Source organism: Heliconius melpomene, chromosome 16, assembly GCF_056956725.1.
Source record: "Heliconius melpomene rosina isolate 202511_hmr_F chromosome 16, ASM5695672v1, whole genome shotgun sequence".
Taxonomy (NCBI): Eukaryota; Metazoa; Arthropoda; class Insecta; order Lepidoptera; family Nymphalidae; genus Heliconius; species Heliconius melpomene.
The window spans coordinates 9182301-9208311 of record NC_140404.1 but is presented as its reverse complement, the minus strand read 5'-3'; the positions used below and the strand labels follow the sequence as shown (position 1 = coordinate 9208311).

Below are 26011 nucleotides of genomic sequence, written 5' to 3'. Positions count from 1 at the left end.
TACATTTATGAAATTATTTTCAGTTTTCAATAGAGAGATGCGTTAAGCAAGCTTATTTTGGGTGACGTTTTCTAACAACAAACTTGGCAAATCGTTGCTTAGCAACGGTCGCATAGCGACGGTTGTTATTAACAATAAATTGCATGTCAAATTAATAAGTATTTCAATATATTGGTATATATCGAAAATATTACAAATATGAGAAAAAAAAGTATCCTATGTTCATCCCGAGACCCTCAAGTATCTCTATATGAGTATTTTATCACAATTAAATTAGCGGTTTGGGCCTGATTGCGTAAAAGACAGACAAACAGACAGACAGAATTACTTTCGAATTTATAATATAGGTAAGTAGGTGGATGGTCCGATACAATTTTTAGTTTTTTTTTAACATAATAAGCTATCTAAGCTAAAAAATACAATAGGGAAGAGCTAACTGAAGAATACTTCCGCAACATTTACATAAGTGATATATTACATGGACCAATCATTTTATTACAATAACAATTGTATTACGAGATCGATGCGTGTATAGCTTAGGTTCAAACTTTCTTCGTACTTCCTTTAAAGAAAGGTAACAAAAGATATTGTTCTCGTTCAATAAAAAACCTGTAAAGATGAAAAAAGATACCATCTGAAAAATTTCACCAAGTTGCTTTTCAAAATATAGGAAGTTCTATTTTCGTTAATTATATTTTTTATAATATTATCCATTCTAAAATAATTATGTTATTTTCATAATTCAGCATATTTAGGTTAAATTAGGAAGCCCTAATGAGTACCTATTATAAGGGTAGGCTCAGAATTTCAGAAAGTATCGAGGCTTTCTTTAATTTTGTTGGATACCTCTAAACGACTGACAGCCAATTGACAAAAGCTAGAACTGCTATTCATCTCTATGATTCTTGATCTCTAAAGGAACTTTCCCAAAACTCCTCAAACTTTTAATTTGAACTCGTTACAATCCAATATTTAAATTTAAAATAACATTTGTACCACGTTATTTAAATATTCTCCATCAACCATTTTCTAGTTCACTACTGGAGTCCGTCACACTTACCGCGCATTGCATCACGGCGGTAAAGTTCGAAAGCGTAATTGCTCCGAGTTTTATAATAACAACAAAGCACTTACTTTCCTTTGATCCGCCTAAACACGTTGCTTAGAAGAAAACATGAACGACTGTAGAATAGTCATATTTAAATATGTTTTATTTTTAAATGTGAAATAAGAAAAATATTATGTGAAGAAAAGTGGAAGAACTACTTCATTATATCCTTTTTATTCTAATAGTCAATCATTGATTGATCATTGACGCGTGATGTTTTTTTATGTGTACAGACAAACGTAGGCCTAAATTAATTGCATTACACAAATTGTATTTTGTCATAGACACCCATTATATACAAGAAGAATAATTATTAACTTTACAATTTTAAACCTTGGCTCTTCAATTCCTGCAGAATTCGGCGGAAAGTCGGAAGCGGAGTGTCTTGACGCTGGGCTTCCTCTGCCTATCAGCGCCTGCAGCTATATGCGGAATAAATACTATTAAAACTTTATTTCACAATTTACAATTCTTTATACCTTTCAACATTATTTTTAAATGCACTATCTTCACTAATATTAAGTTACAGATAAATTAAATATTTTTACAACAACAATAATAATAAACGGCTCCACAGTTTCATAGTCGTGACGGTCAAGGCTTGGTTTCACTTTCTGCTACCAAAACATTTTCACCGCTCTCACGCCGTTCACGGCGCTCACGGCGGCGGAGGTGACTCAGAGAAAACACCGCATAATTACACTGATCTTGCCGATTTGAACTCTGACCAGTGGAGTGGAATGACCGATGAATAGATCGTGCTGGTGCTGAAAATTGATGGACGGTCGTTGAACTTTTAAGTTTTTTGTAAATAATAAAAAACCGCAACTTCTCCATTTTTCATGCTATCAGTAGATTCTTTTTAGGTTGCTTTGATTTCTTTTATCATTTGTTTTTATAGTAGCAAAATTGTGTACTTGTCTTTTTATTTTATTAAACATATTATTATTATTTCACGTAAGTTTAAGTTAGTATTATTTAACATAAGTTTTAGCTTTACAAATATTGTTTTATAAATACATATATAGTTTTTGAATACAAATTTATAATTTTGCGTAATGGGGGTAAAAATATAAATTTGAATAACCTAAAATACAATTCTTTCTAAAATAAATTACTAAATGTGCAATATAAAAATATTATTAGCGACATCTATCGTACCTTCCATACACTATTTAATGGAATAAAAGTGCTACTACTTTCTTGGAACTTAGAACATGTGAAAGCTATTTTTACTAAGAGATGTCGCTACTTTAAAGCGTGTAATGGCATCTAACGTTGTATAGCTTGCACTAAACAAAATCTACGCTGTCTCTACCATAGAAAGTATATACGATCATGACATCTGGTGGCAGTAAACTACTAACTTATTAATAAGATCTTTTTGTCTACTCTACATAGCGCTAATTTCTGAATAAAAAAGTAAATATATATCACACAGCAGAGTATCCGGAGGAAACGTAGTGTTAAGACACTCCATTCCCTACTTTCCGCCGAAGTTTTCGAAGCAGTGCGTGTTTAGTTGCGGAACTCAACGGCGGGCTTTTGCATTGATGTCAGAGTGAAGATTATTTTCTTTTTAATTTTCTGTATATTACATGAAAATGAAAATGCCTACGCGATCAAACACCGTAATACTTAAGAGACGTGCGTTTCTTCTAATTTTTAATTAATAAATAGCTTAACCTAACGCTAAATAAATATTATGTTTGTATCTCAAAAGATAAAAGTCGATGAAAGTAAATAATGTTCTGTCGATGAAAGTAAATAATCTATATTTAAAATTAGGAAAATTAAGTTGTACTTAATCAGAGACTGTAGTGGCGCAGAGCCACAGATGTGCAAATGTAAACCCAACAGAGTGTAGGTTCAATTCGCACTCGAGGAAATTAAATATTTAACTTTTGGAAAAAAAAAAACTTGTAGGGAATTAAAATTATAAGAATTTAAATTATGAAGTTCGTGCTACTTATTAACCATTTTTGTTTTGAATTTTCAATATTGGCTCATTCACTTGTTGCAGACTGTATGTAATATAAAATGATCTCAATGTTATTGTTATTATTTTTGATCTTCAAATGAGGAAACCTTTCCATTGTCGCTTTTCCTAATTTTTAAGAAAAGTAGAGCGAGCATTACAAAATAATGACATAAGATGAACTACATGACCAACAGAGCAAGCCTAAACGTTTATTGTCTTCATAACACATTGTAATAATTTCTTATGGCAAAGTAAATATCGTCCCAATACTTGCAGGCACTTACGTATTAAATATTTTTTATTAAGGAAGTAATAATTCAACAAATAACAAAATTATAAAATTCTTTTTAATTAGCAGTTTTTAAGTCGCCTAAATTTTCGTTAAAAAAATATTTTTAAATAAAAGATAGAAAAAAGAAAATTAAAGAAAAATATTTTTTGTAAAGTAAGCTGAATGTACTTAATAATTTAATAAACTTTTGGCAGTTTTACTAAACCTACTCGTATAACAACGCGAATGGTTCAAACTAAAGAATAACATTATAATTTGTACATATCAAAAGATAATAATAAAATTTAAATATTTATTTTAATTAAGTAAATATTGTTTTAAAAACTAAAAAAACACCAAATTTTTATAAATTTGAAACATCTATTTAACTCATAGTCAGCAGAGTTTAAAATTAATTTTATCTTAAGATAGACAGAATAACGTAAGCTAGTATAACTTAATATAACGTTTATTACTATGAAACAATGGTTACACGGATGAGATGTTAAGCAAACCATCCGTTGAGAACAACTTGGTAATAGACTAGGCACTTACATCAATTTATCATGACAATAATACTTTCTCTAAACGAAAGCGAATTTATAATATATTTTTTTAATAAAAAAGCTAAATAAATTTATATATTTTATGTTTGAAGTTTTAAATAAATAAAAATATACCTATATATAATCAGCTTCACGCTGTATACATCAGTATATACAGGGGTCCCACTTAAAATAAATATATTTAAATAAATAAATTTTATTGGAATTTTCTAGATTAATATTTTTTTAATATATATCAATAGTTGCTACCTCATACATTTATAGTAATGACATACACATATAAATATAATATATTACATAATACAGTAATTGTTACGGAACTAAGTCGACGTGTCAACAAAATGAAGATGTTTCACTATTTCCGTCATTGCCGCCTTCCTAGTATTGTCACCGTTGACATTATTTCTCGTATAATATTTTAATATTGCTTACTAGCGGCCCGCCCGCGGCTTCGCCTGCGTGAACTACGTTATTATTAATTTCTGTCTCCATGAGTACCTACGTCCTATAAATAACTCCTATGCAAAATTTGAGATTCCTAGCACTTGTAATTTCTGAGATTTCGTGATGAGTGAGTGACCTTTCGATTTTATATATATAGATAATTTTGTTCCTTATATACTAAGACTTTAATTTTTGTATAAACTATTAAAGAAAAAGTAGTCACTAGAATTTGCATTAAAATGCAGAATTTAAGTTAAGTTGTATAAGAGGTGGTCATGCTGGCGGTCGTGCGACTATAAACGATGAGTGTGGGTTCGATTTCCGAAATTAAATATTTAATATTTTAATGTCCTCGCTCTGGTAACCACCACTAAACACGGAATACCATGAGCATTTGACAGACAATGGGGAACGGTGTCTGTGTCTTAATGGGAACGGAGTGTATTAACACTAGGTTATACAACGGAAATACAAAGTAAAACTTAAAGTTGATAGTTTTTAAAGATTTTTTTATAGACATCTTAATCATCTAAAACATTTTCCATTGAGACTATGAAAATAATAACATAAGTAACGCTACAAATATATAAGTAGGCAATAACATACATATCAAATAACAAAGAAATATGTCAATATAGCAAAGAAAAATTTAAAATAAAAATATTTACCACTTAACTATAACAATAGCACCATTAGGGGATGTCATCGTGCGTGCAAAAAACAAAAGCGGGCAAGAAGAGATAAAACAGCGAAGTACAATTGTATCGCCGCAAACCCTACCGCGTGCTCTACCTGTTCCTTTGCAGTCGTGTTTTGACAGCGTCCCAAAATGGATGCTCTATACTTATTTCTAATTTTATTTACTCCACATTTGGTGTCTTCTCTAGACCATTCTGGTGCCTATTCATCACCCCAGTACGCTAAGAAGATTTACCCCAAGAACTACGATTCGAGCGCGTTTCTTCCAAAAGAAGAAGCCCCTGAAGTTTTCAATAATCAAGACATAGATAGATATGACGGTGATTTCAATGATACGTCTGGCTATGCAAGATCCTCGTTCCTGGAGATGGCTGGGAGCTTTCTGAGCGGGACTGGAGGTCAAGTGGTATCGAATCTGGCTAAAGACTTTATCGCCAGGTCCACAGGGAGTAGCCAGGTTGGTTTTGACTGCATGTCGCAGGTTCGTATCGCACTTACAAATTCAAATTCCGCACTTAAAGTCTTATCCCTTTTGAGATAAGTCTTGCCTTTTTTTTAAATGAGTCATGGTGTTTGTGTAATATATTCCAGGAAAAAATGTTTAAAGTGCTTCGTGATAGCGAAATATTTTAGTGGTAAACAAATGGAACGTAAAGTGTAATTTTAACTTAATTAGAATATACGTACAGTTATAATTAGATTTAGTTTCCAATATTAATTCCAACAAAATTGATATATAATATTTTTCACAGGTACTCAGTCTAAATTTGACTAATCTGGTAATATTAATCGTGCTTAAGGCCTTGATACTAGCAGCTGGGTTCTTCGGAGCTGGTGCCTGGAAAGGACATCACTATGGCAGAAGCTTGGATGGTAATGATTTGTATTTTTTAAATATCATAATAATATTCAGTGACTAATACACAAGCGTTCTGCTGCTATCTTATATTACGAATTGAAAGAACATTAATTATATATTTGGTTTTTCTATGCCACAATGTCATGAAAATATTTAAATATTTCTGATAAATTCGACAAATTAATAATATAATTTTCTCTCTCAGCTTCACGCTGCATTCCTCATGAAGCAGGGGAGACAGAGGGAGCTCAGAGTTAAGACACTCTGCTCCCTACTTTCTGTTGAGTTTCTTTTGCCTGCGTGTTGTCTTGACACCAGAACGGAGAAATAAAAAAATAATATTAAATATTTCATTACTTCGAATGGAAATTGAACTCACAACCTGTCGTTTACATTCACACTTGTGCCACCTCGCCACGACTGGCCTCATCATACGATAATCATTTAAATAGAAATATTTAGTAATTCTGAGGGTTTTTTAAATTATCTGTTACCAAATATTTATTAATAAATGTGTCTGCATGCATACCAAACGCATACTTCTGTAGATACCGACATTGTAAACCGCGCGTGCTTTTATATAGGATCTAAAGCGACAGTGCCTTTACAATCTTAATTAGCCACACACAATACAATAATGATGAGGAAATATACTGACAGAAACATTTTAAACATCTGCTTTTAGCACACCTTTGATTATATAAAGCTATTTCCAAATAAATATCTACTATAACAGTTGTAAGAACTATTTTCGTTTGCATTTATCCCGTAGTTTTTTCTACAGATGACCATTAGGGCTACTTCCACTAAATCCAATAGTCCAGTAATCCTATTGGCAAAGGATTATCTGTCCACTGTCCACGTCCAAATGATCAACGACATAAAGCTGTCGAGAATACTTTTAAAAATACATCCTAAATGCTATTTTAAACTCTGAATCAGTTTTGGTAGTGTTTGGTAGAGTATAAGTCTATTTGGTTATATATCTTAATATAGGAATATAGTATAAGTTTTTATGTTTTTCTGTTGATTTTATCCTGGTATTGTATAATCTATATATATAAAATCGAAAGGTCACTCACTCATCACGAAATCTCAGAAACTACATGTGCTAGGAATCTGAAATTTTGCATAGGAGTTACTTATAGGACGTAGGTGCTCGCTAAGACGGGACTTTGTAATATTCGACTTCTAAGGGGTTGTTTTTGGGGTTGAAAGTTTGTATGAAACTTCATTACTACAAATGCTAGGAGTCTCAAATTTTGCATAGACGTCACTAGGACGTAGTCGTGGAGACAGAAATTAATAATAACATAGTTCACGCGGGTGAAACCGCGAGCGGGCCGCTAGTCTATATATATAAAATCGAAAGGTCACTCACTCATCACGAAATCTCAGAAACTACAAGTGCTAGGAAACTCAAATTTTGCATAGGAGTTACTTATAGGACGTAGGTGCTCGCTAAGACGGGAATTTGCAAAATTCGACTTCTAAGGGGTTGTTTTTGGGGTCGAAAGTTTGTATGAAAGTTCGTTGCTACAAATGCTAGAAGTCTCAAATTTTGCATAACGTCACTAGGACGTAGCCATGGAGACAGAAATTAATAATAACATAGTTCACGCGGGTGAAACCGTGAGCGAGCCGCTAGTAATTTATAAATCAGCTTAATGCTATATCCTGCACATAACAGGGTAGACAAATAGAACCTATTATTAAGATACACCATTCCCCACTTTCCCCTGAATTTCTTTCAACGTCGGGCCTTGGTGCCGGAGCAAAGAAATGAAAATATTATTAAATAATATTTCATAAAATTAATTCATAATTAATATATATTCTAAAAATCTTATTTAGACAACAGGAACGCTACATACATAACGGAGGACGAGATCATGTTATATTTGAGCTACCTCGCCGGTCAGCAGAACCAGGATTACGGCTGTCTCTACAGGCTGTCGTGTCAAAAGCCACACCAAGCTTCACTCTACGCTTCCGGAGCTGAACTTTTGCTGCAAGGCACTAAATTATTCCAAGGGTAAGTTCAATAAGTTTATATAATTTAAAACTTTTAAAGAATTTTATATGTATTAACCTATTTGCAAATTTTCCATATATTAATTTTTTTAGCTTTATTTGTATCTTACCTGTATCCCCGAATAGGAATCGAACCTACAACATATAAAGAGTAAAAATTAAATATATATTTTTGTTGAGAATTAATATCCTTATATTTATTTAAAAGAAAATACAAAAAAAAAGATTTAAAGAAACGAAATAAACAAGCACAGAGTAAAAATGTATTTATTTTAATATCATTTAGGAACAGCATCGATTTGGAGCCATACGAGAACATATCGACTGGCATCAGAGAGGCCGCTACGTGGGGGGAGCGCGGCCTGCCCTGCCAGACACGGTTCCAATGCACTTAGCACTATTAGTTATAGCTGAAAATCGAAAAAAATATGGAATATAAAATATTTATTAAAACCAATTTGTGGGAGACGAAGTTAGTCATTATATAAATTTATGTAATATATTTTTTTATTCGATGTAAAGTTGTTCTTTTAAAATTTTCATAATTATAACAGTAAATGTAATAAATTCTCATGTTTAAGTCTTTATCATTATTTATGTTCATTAAAATTTATAAATAAGCTGCAAAACTAAATAAATATTTTTAATTAATTTGTTTTAATGGACTTCATCACATTTTTCCAATTTGCTTTAAGTTGTGAGAGCGACATTTGTGGTTTCAATTCTTACTCGAAGGAATGACATATTCAATATTTTCATTTCCCCGTTTGAGTAACAAGTCAAAAGGTGGTGTTGAGTTTCGCCGTATCCGCCGCATTTAAGACAGTTTCTCAAGAATTTTGTGGAAAATAGAAAAAAATCTATATATATAAAAGGACTTGTCCTCACTGACTGAGGTAAGACGCACGCACAGCCGTAACCGCTGTGCGTAGAAACGTGAAATTTGGACAGATGTTTACTTTTGTAATCTGGACATCCACTAAGAAGGGATTTTGAAAAATTTTAACCTTAGGGGTGAAATAGGGGTTGAAAGTTTGTATGGAAAAATCTTTAAATCGCCACCGATTTTTATAAAATTTTAAATTTAGACTCTTAAAAATATTTCATTGAACACATATTTCGTGGTTTATTAGAATTCACCCCTAAATAAGCAAGCGAAGCTGCGCGCGTCCGCTAGTATTAAAAAATGATACTAACACCAGCCGTTACGTAGTTAAGGAGCGTTCGCAGCAACGACTCTCGGTGTCCTGTCCGCTGAACTGTTGGCGCGTGCAGCACGATACTCCGTATATGATATGTATCCATCTCCATCCGTGTCGTCTGAATTTAACGTTCTGTCTACTAAAGCTGAAAGGAAAAGCTATATATATGTACGCTATGAATAAAATTGTAAAAAAAAACTAGTTTCTAGTTCTTTATTTTTTTGTATTTCCTCTTTTAGGGGCTTTCATAACAAGTATTTTTTTCATTTCAGAATGTTTCTGTATAAAGTTATAACAATACTACCTGAAAGGAAGTTAACTTACATATGTAGAGTTCCATACGGTCTGGTTCAGGTTCAATTGGATCATCAGCATCTGGATCCATCGGAGCATGTTCAATGGTGTGATACACTGCCTAAAAAAGATTTTGTTCAAATAAAGGCTATGTAAGAATGTTACTTATACAGATATATAGTTATATTATATATACAGATATATCATAAATTCGAAAGTAACTCTGTCTGTTTGTCTTTTACGCAATCAGGGCCAAACCGGTAATTTAATTGTGATAAAATACTCATATAGAGATATTTGAGGGTCTCGGGATGAACATAGGATAGTTTTTTTTTTATATTTGTAATATTTTCGATATATACCAGTATATTAAAATTCTTATTAATTTGAAATGCAATTTATTCCGCCATGTTAATAACAACCGACGCTATGCGACCGCTGCTAAGCGACGATTTGCAAAGTTTGTTGTTAGAAAACGTCACCCAAAATAAGCTTGCTTAACGCATCTCTCTTTTGAAAACTGAAAATAATTTCATTAATATATTTATATATAAATATTCGTATAGTTCAAGCCGGCGTAGCCGCGTTCGGGTCCACTAGTAGTTATATATCAGATTTATAGTCATTTCCGGTCACTTTCCGATTTCTATAATTTCTTAATACTAATTATTTATTTAACACAAAGGGTTTTATGCAGGAAATTTAAGCATAGACTATGATATTTTTTTTATTAATAACTTTATTAGTAAGGCCGTAAGGAGAGGTCGACTGTAACGCGACGGTTGTGAGTTCGATCCCCACTCGAGGAAGTGAAATATTTATTTACGTTTATATTTTTCATTCCTTCGCTGTGGTGCTGAGGCAAGCGCGGTGTTGAGTTCTGCTACTTAACAAGCAATGCCTCCAGAATTCGGCAGAAAGTAGGGAAACGACTGTCTTAACACTTCTTTCCCTCTGCCTACCCTGCTGTGAGCGGGATAAAACGTGAAGCTGATTTATTTACTTCATTAGTTACAAAAGGTAGGTAACAAAGGTATTTTAGCAATTTTAACCTTTAGCATTTCTAATCCATCCAATTTTGAATTCTTATCGTAATCGTGAGCGGAGAAATAGTGAAATTCCAACTCTTCCGGTGTCATTTTAGCTAATGCCTCCGGAGTTAGTTCTTTGGCATCTTCTTCTAAATGTCTAAAAAGAAAAAACAAATATAGTATGTAATATTTCTATGCAAAATTTGTATACATACTTATACCATTTTTTATGTTTTTGTAATATATTGTGTTTTGAATAGGATATGACGCCAACTAAACTTAACTCTAGTGCAAAACGGAGAATTGAGTGTCTTAACATTAGATTCTCTTTGCCCATGGTTATGCGGGAAAAACGTAAAGCTTTGTATTTACACTTTTCTTTTCTTTGTATATATCTCTATCTTTATTATTTTTATTTATCAATTAAAATTCGGAAGTTTAATTAGATAAAAAAATATTTTTTTTCTACAAATGCATGGTATTAAATTTAATATATCTCACTTGGTGTCATGTAATAACTCAGTGTCACTAGTGAGTGATTTGGCCGAACGAGGCTGGTAGTGATGGTGCTTCTGGTCCACGGGCACTTGTCCATGAGGATGATGTGGACCTCTTCGTAAGCACGACGCAATACACGGTAGCAAAAATACAATATATGCTGAAAAGAAACGATATTTATTTTATTACTTTGATGAAAGGTCAACTAATTTTTTTTTGAGAGAGTGAGACAGTCATGAAAGCAGTCTAATAATGTACAAAAAAATGTGCAAAACGTTCAATCAATAGTTATCGAAAATAATTTGAAATTATATTTTAATTTTATTTAATACATATGTATTTTTAATTGCCTCAAATTTAAAGTAAGTATACTTAGTCGTCGTCGTCGTAGTATTGAATTATTAGAAGAAAATTTTAGAAAAATTACGAAGGTTTATATTGCAAGCCAAGTAGGTATTGTTTTATATACTACCTATTAAAATCAAAATTTCCCAATTAATCCTTCAATCGACATAATAAACAGACAAGGCACTGAGTAACTACCTGTGTACCCTATAATTTGAGGGGCATTGTCGCAAAGGGTAGGGGCGATGGACAGATGGGACTTCCCCATGGGGCCGCAGTCCACAGGGTAGAGTACGTCCCGTGGAGACGCAATATTCACACCTCATTTCACAAGTACCATGTCTATTACGTTTGTCAGCGAATAGTTAAAGGTTGATCGGTCAAGTAATATGTCAAGATTTAGGGAAATGATTTATTAGTGTATTTTCGTATTTAAGGTTAGTTCTTTATATTTAAGAGAGTTCTGTTGATATAATTAATTGGAAAGCAAAATTTAAATAATAAGAAAAGGACGATAGCGGCCTACTACGGTCACAATCGTAGTTGGCACGTATCTGATATTTCACGATGGAGAAGACTGTGGTTTACATTCGAAAAAATATTTAAACAATTATCCCCAATCTCTTGTTAAATAAGAAGTGGCCGTGAAGTCCATAAAGCATTGTATGTAAATAGTTAAAAAAAATATTTTTTAAATTTTTAAAACGGAGTAACGGTTTAATAACAGACTGACTCTACCAATCTTGCAAAACTCATGAGATGTGTAATAATAAAAAAAAATACAAATAAATTCTTCTAATTTTAAAAAATAACATTAACATAAAAAAATAACATTGTAAAATCGAGACATCATCACAAATTCTAATCTAAAAACAAAACAGGTGCTTGAAAGAGTACCCTTTTAAAAAAAATCTATTACTGTGTAATTTCAATATATCGAATGAATAATTTATTTTTGTCCCCTCGACGTGAACAGTTGTTCTGCAGAAAGACGAGCCTGGTCTTTAATCGGACCCCACTTTATTATAGAGTGTATTATACATTGTATGGAACAGTGTATAAAATGAAGCCGTAATGGAGGACAAATTATGCGTTGGGTGACAAGTGCGCTCCGTATGTCACGGTGTCCGTCACAAGCGATGCTGCGTGACACACGGGTGTCACGCTAAGAAATATATAATTATTAAAAGAATATATTTTTATTTTATTAGTTAAAAACTGGTGATTTAATAATGTAAAATTTGAATTTGTTAATGGTATCATCGAAAATATATATTACTTGAATATTGTGTATTATTCTTTTCGAATTAAAATAAGTAGTAAGATACGAAAAATGACGAGTTCAAAAAATTATCTCAAAGAAATATATATTTTTTTTATTATATGGATTTGGCAGATATTTTGTTTATAAATTATTAAAATACATTAATTCAATGAAGTATTTAATTTTGTAAATCTAAATATGTTTCACAAATACATATTATTACTTCATCTTATTGTAGAGAAGCAATGTGTAGAACTCTTGTAAAAGTCGGCCACCAGCCCACCATATTATCACCGATAACACCCTAATCCTATACGATGACAATGCGCGTGAATTCCTTTATGCATTATAGAGCTTTGGTTACATTTTACATATTAGGCACGGCTTATAAGTTATTTCGATAAGAATATATTAATTCAGTACAAAATTCATATATTTTTTTTGTATAGAAAACAGAAAATAGTAAACAACGCCGCTCAGAGACGTCAATTAGCATTTAATTGATATTATGCATTTTATTTGTAAGACGTCCATTTGTAAGATTTATCAATAGAATAATTTAATTAGTATATTTATTTGTATCATTAATAGATAGGTATATTTATTTCTGTTGTTGAAAAATATTTTACAAATATATTAATAATTTATGAAATATAGGCTTCCATGCAGCGTCGAGGCTGTGCTATAAATTGTACAATTTTGCGCTTGTACCTTCTATAAATTAGTTTAAATACACTTACCTTCGATTTTCATGTCTTCACATCACTTAACCGCCTACGTATTTATTGTTTTTGTCTATAATATATTATTATCATAACATTACTTTCAGTTCGATAACAGAACGTCTGTCAAACACTCAAAAAATCAATGTTACAGCGCAAGCGCAAACCGGTCAACTTATAATGTACCTAATGCCAATGACAAAAGATTACAATTCCAATAGCATTGCTCAAGTCTTTTGCGCATGTCTTTGAGAAGTGTTATTTTAAGCTTTTTAAGTTGTTCTGGTAGCAATCTAGATGGCGTTACAAGTCTTAGCATATTAAAACGTATAAGATCTTTTGAAGAATCAACTTGGCGCGAACTTCGACTGTTAATACTTGAATTGTTACCCCTCTCTCGTTACCCGCAGCGAGCCAATTTTAAACCAATTTAAGAATAAATGGGTTGCCGTGCAGTATGAGAGGAAGAAGAGAGTGTAATATGAGAGGTGCTGGAGGAACCAAAAATACCACCAAAGCTAAACTCGCTCTGGCCCATCCCAACTTAACGCTTAGGTATCGAGGACTATTTATAGGCAAACTAGTCCTTATTAAGAATGAGGAACGCCCAGCAGGTTTGACGACCAAAGTCCTTATCGTGAGGCAGAAGATAAGTCCATATCTCTTTTAGACCGTCAGTATAGCCTCCGAAGTAGGCACTTTGGTTGACTCCAGATGAAGTTCCATGTGCAGACGCGGTGGACTTTTCCTTACAGCAGTCTGTCAATTAGTGATAACCGCATTTTATTCCGTAGCGTAGCCAAAAAGAACAAACTATATGTCGGTCGAAATGCAAAGCTGTGATATACTGTGTAAAGACATACAATACTTATTGTATAACCTAGAGTAGCATAGCAGGACAGAGAGAACCTATTACCAAGACAATCCGTTCTCCACTTTCCGCACTAATTCGACACAATTTAAGCTAAGTGCACAACTGCACACATTTATCTATTCCTGGGAACATAATTTATGTCCGTGTCAAATAATGTCAATGATTGTATGCATGTGTGTATGTATGTATGTGTGTATGTATGTATGTATGTATGTATGTTTGTTTGTATGTATGTATGTAGTTTGTGTGTATATGTTTTTATATTTGTATGTATGTGTATTAAATAAATATATATATATATATATTATTTATTTATTTTTTTTTCTTTTTTACTTTGTTAAGTAATACTTTTTGCGCCTTACTATAATTTCTTGCATAAGTCCTGCACTTTTAATGGTTGCCTGTAAGAGATCACTTGCAGTGATAAGGCCGCCATTGCACATGTTAATTTAAGTACCTATGTATCCTTCTTTTTCTGTTTCTTTTCTTTCTTTTTTTTCTGTGTAAATTTTATATATATATATATATATATATATTTTCTTTTCATGTGCAATAAAGTATTATTATTATTATTATTATTATAGATGCTTTAAAGTACAATTAAACTTTAAAGCATTCCGATGTTATAATATATTTTTTGTTTATTTATTTTTTACTTTTACGTTCTCTCCCGCATATAGCAGGCTAGGCAGTGGGAAACTATTGTTAAGACACTCCGTCTTCCACTTTTCGCTGAATTTTTGAAGCATTACGTGTTGAGTGGTGGAACTCAAATCTGCGCCTTGGCACCAGAGCAAAGAAATTAAAATATTCTTAAAAATAAATTCATTACCCCGAATGGGAATCGAACACGCGTCCGTCGTGTTACAGTCACATGCTTGTGCCCCTGAGTCTCAATATTGAACTGATATATACTTAACGTACGGTACTAATATATACGATAGTATAAAATTACGTAGAGCCGTATTTCTGAGAAATTGGTCCATAGGCAGAAATACAGACTGCTGAAACTGGTGTATATTATGTATGTATCCCTTTAGAAAAGATCTAAATTTTAAAAGAGACAATCTCTAAAGATGCAATTCACATTTCTTATCTGTTCTCGCTTTTACCGTCAATAATTATGCTACATACTGCTAGTAGGTATATTTTTGATATCTTTATCATATATTTAATTAATTATTAACAAAAATAACATGTTTTTTAAATTACATATTAATAGTAAAAACAAAAACACCAATTCTTACAGCGTATCTAAATCCTTAAGATTTTATGAAAATATTAATACATAATTTTAACATAATATCTACATAGAACCTACAGAACTAAACTTGTCAACAACTGAAAACAGCTCATTAAAATTTCCCATCGATAATAACCTCTGAAATTTTGATATACGATTCATTTTCTCTCAACTCGTCGCTGAAATAGATCTTTATTCCTTTAAAGATAGGAACAGAATTTACTGGCACAACAAGGGGTTGCCTATATCTAGAAACAAGACAACCACCACAAACAATTGCTACTGAAAAATAATCCTTAAATTTCAGTTTCAGAACAAAATTTTCTTTGTCAACATATATAAGTAAGGACGTTTTTGTATGAAAATATTTATGTTTATAGCGATCTGGTAGGGAAGTTAAAAAGAGACGGGCGTATGTAAGCGTGTGAGGGATCGCATGATCAATACATCGGGGGCTGCGTGGTCCGTAAGGCTCGCCTAATGGTCGTTTTCTTACATTTGCATCCTAATTGGCTATACTCTCCACATTCCTTTTGTCTTGTGTGTGACGTAATTGCAGCGAATTAGTACCGCCTCGGATTTTATAGAAGTTTAGCTGGGTAATTCACCGGTGGTTCTCGTTAGTGTAGTTTCACGTTCAGTATGCTTCTTAGTATGTGTGAGATAAATTTACAATTGAATTGTATTTTTCTTTATATATTTAAACGTTTATTTGAAAATTGAGAGGAATTTTGATGTCACTACTTCATCCATCTATGAAACTGTTTGGGAGTAATGTAACACTCTAGCAGAACTAAACCAGGACTGATTTTTGTAGTAGATATTACATAATTTGTATAATACAATTTACAATCTTTCATCAGATCTACATAGGCAGAGTACCTAGTGTTAAGACACTCTATTCCCCTTTTTCTGTCGATTTTTCGAAGCATTGCGTGGTGAGTGGCAGAACTCAACACTGCGCTCTTGTCTTGGTACCAAAGTGAAGAAAATGAAAATTTATAGATAATAACTCATTTCCCCCCAATAGAAACGGAAACCACAACCGTCAAACGCTTGGAAACAAAATTTGCAATTGCAATTTGTTAATCACAATTAATGTATTTAATTAAATGAATATAAGAATGATTACTTAAAAAAACACTGAATCTCGCACACAGCAGGGTAAGCAGAGAGAACCTAGTGCTAACACACTTCCGTTCCCCACTTTCTGCCGAATTCTGAAGGCATTGCGTATTGAATGGCAGAATTCAACGCCGCGGTTTACCTCGACACCAGAGCGAAGAAATGGAAATATAAACGTAAATAAATATTTCACTTCCTCGAGTGGGGATCGAACCCACAACCGTCGCGTTACAGTCATACCCTGCCGCTGCGCCACGACGGTCTCAATCCTTCGGTCTTCATCTATTTATATTTTATAATAAAAGCATTTCTCTTAAGAAATAAACATAATATAATCTTCTCTTATACAATATACGAGTATAATAAATGTAGATAAGAAACAAGAAACAATAAATATTCGTCTTTCTAGCTCCGAGATTTGTGGCGTGGCCGTGAGGTGGGCGGTTGCCAGGCAACCTTCCCCCTCGGATCACTTTTAAACTTTCATGTCGGAAGTTTTAAGGCTTGCTTGTGGCTCAGACTCTTTTTGTTTTCTCTCTTTATAATGGAAAACCTGATGTAATGTACAATCATCGGTTGAATTGTTTTTCTTTCGTACGATATAAATTTATACGATTGGAGTTCATTAAATTTGAACTTTTATATGGAAATACATACATATATAGAACCGTTTTACGAGAATCTTTTATTTGATTTGTTGAAAGGTGTGTCCTTAAATTGCAATATATAACTACGAAAAACTTATAAGTATGAAAGTTTTACAAAAAATACAATTTAAAATCTCAGTATATTCGTCACTTAAATTTGTTAGTGCCAGTAAATACGTTAAAAGCCCTAAGTTTCTCAGTAAAACATTTTTTTTAACGTTTAACAAATTTATTTTGTATTTTATCGTAAAAAAAAAAATAAAAGCCACGTCGCAACCATGCCCAAAATGCCTAAAGCATTATCATCAGTGTACGCAATATGTGAAAAAGGTGAAAAACATTTTTCCCGCTCATTTAATCTTGGAAAGTGTCAGATAATTCAGCCCGCCACTTACCTAGCCATGGAAAACGATAAAAAAACTCACGCCGCTTAACCGATTATGAAGTACGTCGAGCTAAATGACGTTTACTATATGTATGTATGTATGTATGTGTAGCCACCTATATCTCATATATATGTACTATAATAAGATTATTTAGACAGATTTTCTTAATATGTATATCTATAGCATACGTATATCTATAGGGTAGAATAGAGGGAGAAAAAATATTTGTTTTTAAGGAATTTGTCGTATTTATTTTAATGAATTTCGTACAAAACAAACGGCCATTGCTTCTACAATCTCTACAATATTTAGTTTGGCGGAATTATTCTGTGAACAAACACTACTATTAAGGTAATCTTGCCCAATTTTCCAAAGCTGACTGAAAGCTTGTATTATCTAAAAATCTTCAAAAAGGTTAATTTACATACGGTTTTTTTATTAATAAGAACTAGCATATATGTATAGAAATAACTATATAATAAGTATATTACAAATTAGTGCCCATATCATTTTAATTATTAAATCTGTAACTCAAAAGTAAATAGCGACCATCAGCGAGTTTTATTTTTCTACAGGAAAAGTTGCCTCGCTAAGAGAGTGTATCGTACAAAATTGATGAGGGAACGAAACCGCGTCGCGGCCCGAAGGTGCTTTTAGCCCCTAATTGGCCAGCTTTTAAGACTACCGAGTTCGTTTGACGTCGCAGTACTGGCAGATAGAGAGGTTTTACGAGAAAGTTATTATTTGCTATGGAGGAAAGATCAAAAGATTTATATTGTAGAAAATAAAAATATGTAAAAATGAGTGGTTGTGAGAAAAAAAAAATTGTAAATTTTTTACGATAACATGTGTGTTTAATATTATTTTTGATAATACCTGTCCTTGGGTCCTTTTAAGCGTAAGCTAATATTTATTTTTTTCTTTTATGTTGGATGGAAATGATGATGAAGATTGAAAATTTTGTAGAGTACCTAAATCATCATACAAAGTTAAAGGTTGCATTTAAATTAAAAAAAAAAACTTTTTTAATTTTAAACATTTAACGTATTGTAAGCCGAATTTATTTTTACATTCTGTATTTGTAAAAGATATTTGATTTTTACTTCAACGGTACTCACTCTAAATTTGATTTGAAAATCCGAGTCTAAACATTTGAATTGATATCATTTTTATTGAAAGGAGTTTTATTGCAACAATAATATTGATTATTAAATTCGAATCTTATGCCTTATCCTTAATTGTCTTCTCTGCAATATGTTTACAAAATTGATTAAAAACATAAAATTATATAATTAACAATAAGAAATACAATAACAGTTTTTTACTCTACGAATACATTACAAAATTTGTAACATTACAATTAATAAGGTTTTATATGTCTAACATCAAAAATAAAAAAAAAAATCTCACTTAATCTATCAACACGTGACAACAATAAAAAAGTTAACCGTACCAATTCAAACAGTGGGCGGAAATAAGCGCGTGCGCTAAATTAGGCGGCAAATTTGACAGCGGGGAACTATCAATTTTCTTGTCAAAATATTTTCGCAAACAATCGACTTTTACACTATACAAATAGCGAGGCCGCCCAGTTTTGAAATAACAAAACAAAACCACAATTAGCATAATAGTTACTTCTATTGTTAAATAACGTTTTTGTTCAAAGAATAAAGGAATAAAAAGTCTTTTATCCTTGGCGTTTACACAAAATTATAAGCGATTTTAGTCATCTTAATTAATTGAATGTCTCAATTGACCTGCCTAATAAATCATGGGCTTGCATAAATATTTGATGTTGGAAAATGGGTGCAAAAGGGAAGAATTATAAAATTATCTCTCAAATGTTTCGCGGCAGTTAGGAAGGGTTATGCTTTTAGATTTACACACGATTTTATCTTCTATCTTTTTCAGATCAAAAGCTATGATTTATTTTATATAATTCAATATACTTATATTTTTTATTTCTTTTTCCTTTTGCTTTAATTATTTTGTAAATACTAAAATTTTTACAAGAAACCAGCTTACGTAATATTTATCATAAATATAACAAGCGTATTATAAAGAAGCTGTTATATTCGGGTGAGGATAAGCGTTCCGCCCGTGGCAGCTATTAAAAACTTATTAAACATCATCTCTGCCAATTACCCCCACCACGCACCCCTTTCTAGTCAACTGGAGGAATATCATTGGATGAATATTTTAGAGGCGTTTTTATATTACTATATAAATATAAAGATCTGAAAAGTGAAAAATCTTATAGAAGTTACAAATACGTACTGTCTTATAAACATAATATATTAGAGGGTTCATTTTGATCTAGCCTATGAAGATACTTTTTTTTTACTGACCATACATTTGTTCATAAGCTACTGATCGCATAATAACATCTAATAAAAATATTTCTGTAATATTCCTTCTTTCCAACCTTCTATGCATATCTACATTCTTAAAATATTAAATATTACATCGTCACCAAATTATGAAACCAACACTAGAAACAAAAAAAAAAGAACAAAAAAAATATAATAACTGTAAAATAATTGCTGTTAGCAGAGAAGCTTGGGATCCGTTCTCCACTTTCCGTCTAAAATAAAGACATGACCAGGACAGGGCAATGAAAATCGAACCCAAGACCGCTAAAATATTACAATTCTAAATAAATTTCGTTTATCTAATATGTAATCTATACTAATATAATAAAGCGGAAGAGTTTGTTTGTTTGTTTGTTTGTTTGTTTGAACGCTAAGATCTCTGGATCTACTGGATCGATTTAATTTGTTTTTGTTTTGTATGAAAGCTGCATTCTTCAGAAGTGCTATAGGCTATATAATATTACATTACGCATATATACTAATATATTAAAATACTTTCTAATTTGACATGCAATTTATTCTGCCATGTTAATAACAACCGTCGTCGCTACGCTACCGCGTTCGTTGCCGCGTCATTTTGATATTCATCCTTATGAAAATAAATATAATAGTCACTTTTAGCATTTCATCTAGATTGAAATTATATTTCTATAGAAATTATATTCTTATATTTCAAGCAGGCGTAGCCGCGTCCGGGTCCGCTAGTATGTCATATAAGTAAGTTGTAGCAAAGACGAGCGTCGCTCGGACGCGGATGCGGACGCCCACAGGAAACACTCGACACTTCAGCGCAAATCTTCTTCAACGAATATTTTGGAACTTTAGTATGAATTTGTTTAAGATTTAAAATGGATATGTTTGTGTAATATAATATAGTGTAAATACAAATAAAAATTAATTTGAATTGCCATTTAAAAATATACTATGTCCCACCATAAACAGGTAAATTAATTAAAAATTAGATTCAATAAATGATATAGAATAAGATTATATAGGGAAAAAGTAATAATATTAATTAATTAAATAAGACGATAAATAATTATATAAATATTTTTTTTAGCAAATGAGGATTAAACATCCCATTCAAGCTATCTTTATATTTTGTTGACAAATAAGGTTATAAGAATACATACCAACTCTTCGCTTTGCTCTAGAAAGAAGAAATGAATCAATGTAAAATGAGCTTAATTTTGAACGTAACTAAAAAAGTAGGTCCACAGAAAAAATATTTAAAAAAAACATAGATTTATATTTTATAAGATATTAACTTTATTTTCTAAAATATTAACAACTAGCGACCCCCTTGCGGCTTCGCCCGCTTTTACTACTGGATTATTCATATAATGTATGTTTGCAAAGCACTTAAGATAATATGAAAATTAATTAAACCCTAATGCAACCCGCATTTTCGTAGTTTCAATAAGGATTTTCCAATTGTTTTACACTGCAAGGATTTTTAGTAGGTACCGAAATTTTAAATCTGTGCTACTAATCTTTTCAAGTACTTATTAAAATATATTTCAATGACCATTTTTAGATAGTTAAATGACTATTTTTAAACGGAAGAAATTATAAACAAAAGCCTACCTACTAATAACTACTACAAAAAATATGAAACCAAACATATCGCGCTGAAATAATACATTCAACTCCAATTATCCAATACGTGCAAACGCATCTAAATCTTCGTTGCTATGCCTCTATAGCGGGTGGGTTTTTTTTTCGAGCTTGTGGTTAATGCTGAAGAAGGTATTCTGTCCCTGATGAAAAGCAAGCACTATGTGGCTGCCTGTGAGGAAAATTAAATAGAATGCATTGGCCGGGAATCGAACCCGGGCCCGCGTGGCAGGTGAGCATTCTACCACTGAACCACCGATGACTGCTCATGACGCGCTTGTATAAGCAAAACGTCGCGGGGCGCGTTTCGCAGCAAGGATGTTTTGATATTGTAACAACTTCTAAAGTACTTATTAAAATGAAAAAACAGTAAAAGACAGTTTTGATCTACATTAAATGGCCAACGTAACTAATATACTTATTTATATGCTGAGAGTAAGGGATAAGTAAAACTTGAGTCGGCACAGCTGATGTGTCAACGGCGTGATGTGTCAACAATTAAATGCGTTTTTCTCTAATACTACTCGCAATTTCGAAATAGTGTAAAAAGCCAATTTTATCTTCGTTTAACGTAGAAAATTTATAAAGTATTTTAAAGGATAAGGATTAATACTATTATGGAAAAATATCCCTCACAATAAAAAATATATTGAAATTACTATTTTTAGACAGAAATATGATCACTACACGTTATTCTTAAAAGATAAAAATATGCTCTCGCGGACTTTTTTGTAGATCTTATTAAGAGGAACAATACTCCAGTACATTATTTTCATGTACGACTTACCATTAAAGCAGCGCATGCGCGAAAGTGTCTCAACGGGTAGGACTTTAGACACATTTATCGTATTTATGTTAATTTACATAAGAATGTACAAATAATAAACTACAGTGTAAACTCTATATAACGACACTGAAGGGACTGTGCATTTTATGGCGTTATAGAGAGTGGTCGTTAAATGGAGAGAAGAAAAATCAGAATTAGAAAAAGAAAAAGTTTATTTCAGTCTGGTGTTAGTAGTTATACCGTATAAAAGAATCTTATTTGAACGCTATTGCGTATATTCTGTTATTTTTCTCTGACGTCTTTTGCTGCACCAGTAATTTTGTTGTATGTTTTTAATTATTTTATCCATATCTTGTGATATTGAGGCATTTTGGTGATAAAGGAAGTAATTTTCCAATAATTTAGCTGCTTTCAGAGCTTCTTCAATGCTCGGTGGAGGCTCAAGCTCATCCGTCTCATCTTCTTCATCTCCTTGTTCTTGATCCTCAGTTTTTCTCACTGAATCTAAAATTTCTGTGTCTGTGAGTGAAGCCGTTGTAAGCAGGCAGTTGTCTACTTCGATGTAGGTTTGAAAATTTACCGTATTTCCTGCCATGTTGACCTGTTGAATCCACTCAGTTAATGGAAGGTCGTCGTCGCTATCAAACTCAGGTTCTGTTTCCACGTCATCAATTTGTAAACAAAAGAACGAATTTCTTAGAAAATTCCGTATGCATGATGCCGACAGTAAAGGTTTATTGCGGGCTAGGATAATAAAGCGACAAAAGAACGTACACAGATGCGCAGTTTTTACTAATTTTAGCAACTTAAAAGGTACTTTTTATTACTCAATTGTTGTCGTTATTGAGAGTGGGTGTGATGCTATGTAGAGTGTATCATTGTATGGAATACAAACTAAACCAATCAAAGCCAATTGATTTCGACGCTTTAGAGAGTTTGTCGTTAAATCGAGTGACGTTACATGGAGTTTACACTGTATATATAAACCTTACCTGCGAAATACTTGACCTAATGGTGAAAACCGCATAAAAATCCGTTGGGTGGTTTAGAAGAAGAAGAGTTAGAAAGTTCAGACAGACACGAAAAGCGACTTTGTTTTATAAGATATAGGATAGGATAGGATACTAAATTTGCAAGAAATAAAAGGTTTTTTGATATTTATTTTATTTATTAACATTATTATTATGCATAAAGATAGAGCTTTCAGCCACGTGGCACCAATAACAGATGAAAGACGTATAATTTGGCTTTGCGAGTATATATTACGCAGTATCGGGTGAGCAAGGGTGGAGGGGGGCGGAGTCGACACATGTCCAAACAAATGTCGCAAATTATTACTGATTCTACATCCTGTAGGTACAATGTTGAATTACTTTTCATGTCTTAAAAGCAAGCAATATATGAATTTTCTAATAATAATACTAATATTTGATATGAGGGTGTATTAAATATTTATTGGCAAAGCAATTTTAGTAGTGTGTGTAGATTAAAATAAACTATATAAAATGTGTATTTTTAAGTTTGTATAGCTTTGCATGTTTTTTTTTTCATATCTATAATATACTCGTAATCATACCAAAATAAAATGATTCAAAATATTACAATTTTGATACAACGTATTTTAGAAGTATAAATCACTATTTTAATTGTAAGTTTCACGGCCCTGTGGCGCAACGGATAACGCGTCTGACTACGGATCAGAAGATTCCAGGTTCGAATCCTGGCAGGGTCGATAGCTTTTTTTTGCTAAAAAAAATTTTTTTATGTTATTACGTACTTGACGTTTTTAAATATTTTTAGATTTTTTTTTTTTCAATTATTTTTACATTCATCTTACATTTACAACTCAAAATAGATAACTCTAATATACATACCAACGTAAAAAAAAATAGTTAAACATTTTGAAAATGGAATTTAAGATCTTTTACTCCATTTATGTTTCTTTTTTCCCATACACTATTTAGCATTAATAGGTCAATCCAATTCAATGGCATAGTTTACACCTTAGAATCTCATTTATATTAGGAAAAGATACATGTAAATACGCACATTACTATATATTTAATCATAATTTAAAGATTTACATTTATATTATAGAGATATATCTAACTCCTCGAAAGTACAGGTAATTCATTAAAACTACCTGTAACATAGACATTTCTCTTACAATATTTTATTCCTATAGAAGGTGAAATTAATCAATTTATGTAACAAATAGACATTATAAAATCTAAACAAAGCATATAACAAGCAAAATTGATATAATAAGGAGAGTACCTAAAAATAATAAAATTTTATCTTCCATAGTTAAAGCACAAATAATATGCATATCTTTGATCTACATTCAAATGACGACATTTGTGCATTGAAAATGATATTCTAAACAATCATCCGCTACTATTACCATAGTCGAAAATAAAAGGGTTGATAATAAAATAAAAATAATGCAAGGACGCAAATGTAATCTAAACCGCACACTGTGAAAAGAATTCTTATTGATTTACATTTTTTTATTTATGTCAATATTAATATTTGTAATAATCCACCAGATAATTGGTTAGATTAATATATTTTTTCTCATTACTTTTCCTTACTCGGCCCTAATTTCCCCAACTACCCGTAACACTGTTTTTGTATGGTATACCTAATGTAAATATTATGAAGGTGTAGAGCCAAATTAAAGCAATGTTCTGTTTTCAAGGATTTATTTATAAACAGAGATTTTGGTGAAATAAGAGGGATACTATGATATAAGGAGAAATAAGACAATGTAGAAAAGAATAATTATGAGGCAGTCGTGCGCAGCGGCACAGGGTGTAACGCGACGGTTGTGGGTTCGATCACCACTCGAGGAAGTGAAATATTTATTTACGTTTATATATCCATTTCGTCGCTCTGGTGTCGAGGCAAAGCGCGGCGTTGAGTCCTGCCGCTCAACACGCAATGCCTCCAGAATTCGGCAGAATATGGGGAACGGAGTGTCTTAACTCTAGGTTCCCTCTGCCTAACCCGCTGTGTGCGGGATACAGCGTGAAGCTGAATAATTATGAGCCAAATATCATTGAATGAATATTTTATTGAGCTTACGGTATTTTTATTAAATGTTCATATAGCTACCAGTCTACCAGATCTACAAGTAAGTAGGTATCTGAAGTGAAGTGTATAGAGGAAATCCTTGTTGCTTTCTAACACAATATGAATCTACGGCCTATTGGATGCTAGTGGTTGCATTTCAACTCAATAATTGCTTGAGAGCTAGACAGACAGACGACCTACCAATCTGCGTGAACTATTTCTTTAAAAGGCGTACCGTTGTTAGGTAAATTAAGCTTAATTTTATGTTAATATCATGTTACTTTTATTTCTGTACTGACATTTTTTTTTTGCTTCTCGCGTTATCCCGCAACACAAGATAGATGAGAACTTAATCCACTCTCGTCCACTCTCGTTCTCCATAATTCAAGGAAATGTAAATAATCGGTTGCCTATGTTGCCAGAGTAGTAATCGCCACAACCCGTTTACAGACAGACTCGCACGATTTGTGATTTAATACCAAATTTTATATTTATGGTCCAAAATCGTATACAAATACACAAAAGTTTAATAAATATTTACATTTTTAAAATTTTAAAAACAATATG

The 26011-nt window shown here is 32.1% G+C and overlaps 2 protein-coding genes and 1 non-coding gene across 4 annotated transcripts; 2 read left to right on the top strand and 1 right to left on the bottom strand.

Annotated features, from left to right (window-relative positions):
- The first annotated feature begins 4043 nt into the window (after positions 1-4043).
- On the top strand, positions 4044-8537 carry LOC146530981 (uncharacterized). Of its 2 annotated transcripts, none has more exons than XM_085199428.1 (4): positions 4044-5550; positions 5822-5942; positions 7783-7963; positions 8249-8537. In XM_085199428.1, the coding sequence occupies exons 1-4, from the start codon at positions 5200-5202 to the stop codon at positions 8355-8357; spliced, it is 762 nt and encodes a 253-aa protein (XP_085055554.1). In that variant the 5' UTR covers positions 4044-5199; the 3' UTR covers positions 8358-8537. The 2 variants fall into 2 exon arrangements, with proteins under 2 accessions (XP_085055554.1, XP_085055555.1); XM_085199429.1 differs by having other exon boundaries at positions 4053-5526.
- On the bottom strand, positions 8204-13497 carry LOC146530980 (multiple coagulation factor deficiency protein 2 homolog). Its single transcript, XM_085199430.1, has 6 exons — positions 13337-13497; positions 10991-11147; positions 10511-10646; positions 9489-9579; positions 9160-9309; positions 8204-8372 (listed from the first exon to the last, which is right to left on the bottom strand). The coding sequence occupies exons 1-5, from the start codon at positions 13347-13349 to the stop codon at positions 9176-9178; spliced, it is 531 nt and encodes a 176-aa protein (XP_085055556.1). The 5' UTR covers positions 13350-13497; the 3' UTR covers positions 8204-8372; positions 9160-9175.
- Positions 13498-24028: 10531 nt separating this feature from the next.
- TRNAR-ACG (transfer RNA arginine (anticodon ACG)) lies at positions 24029-24101 on the top strand. The gene has a single exon. It is a non-coding gene; the product is annotated as a tRNA-Arg (tRNA).
- The last annotated feature ends 1910 nt before the right edge of the window (positions 24102-26011 follow it).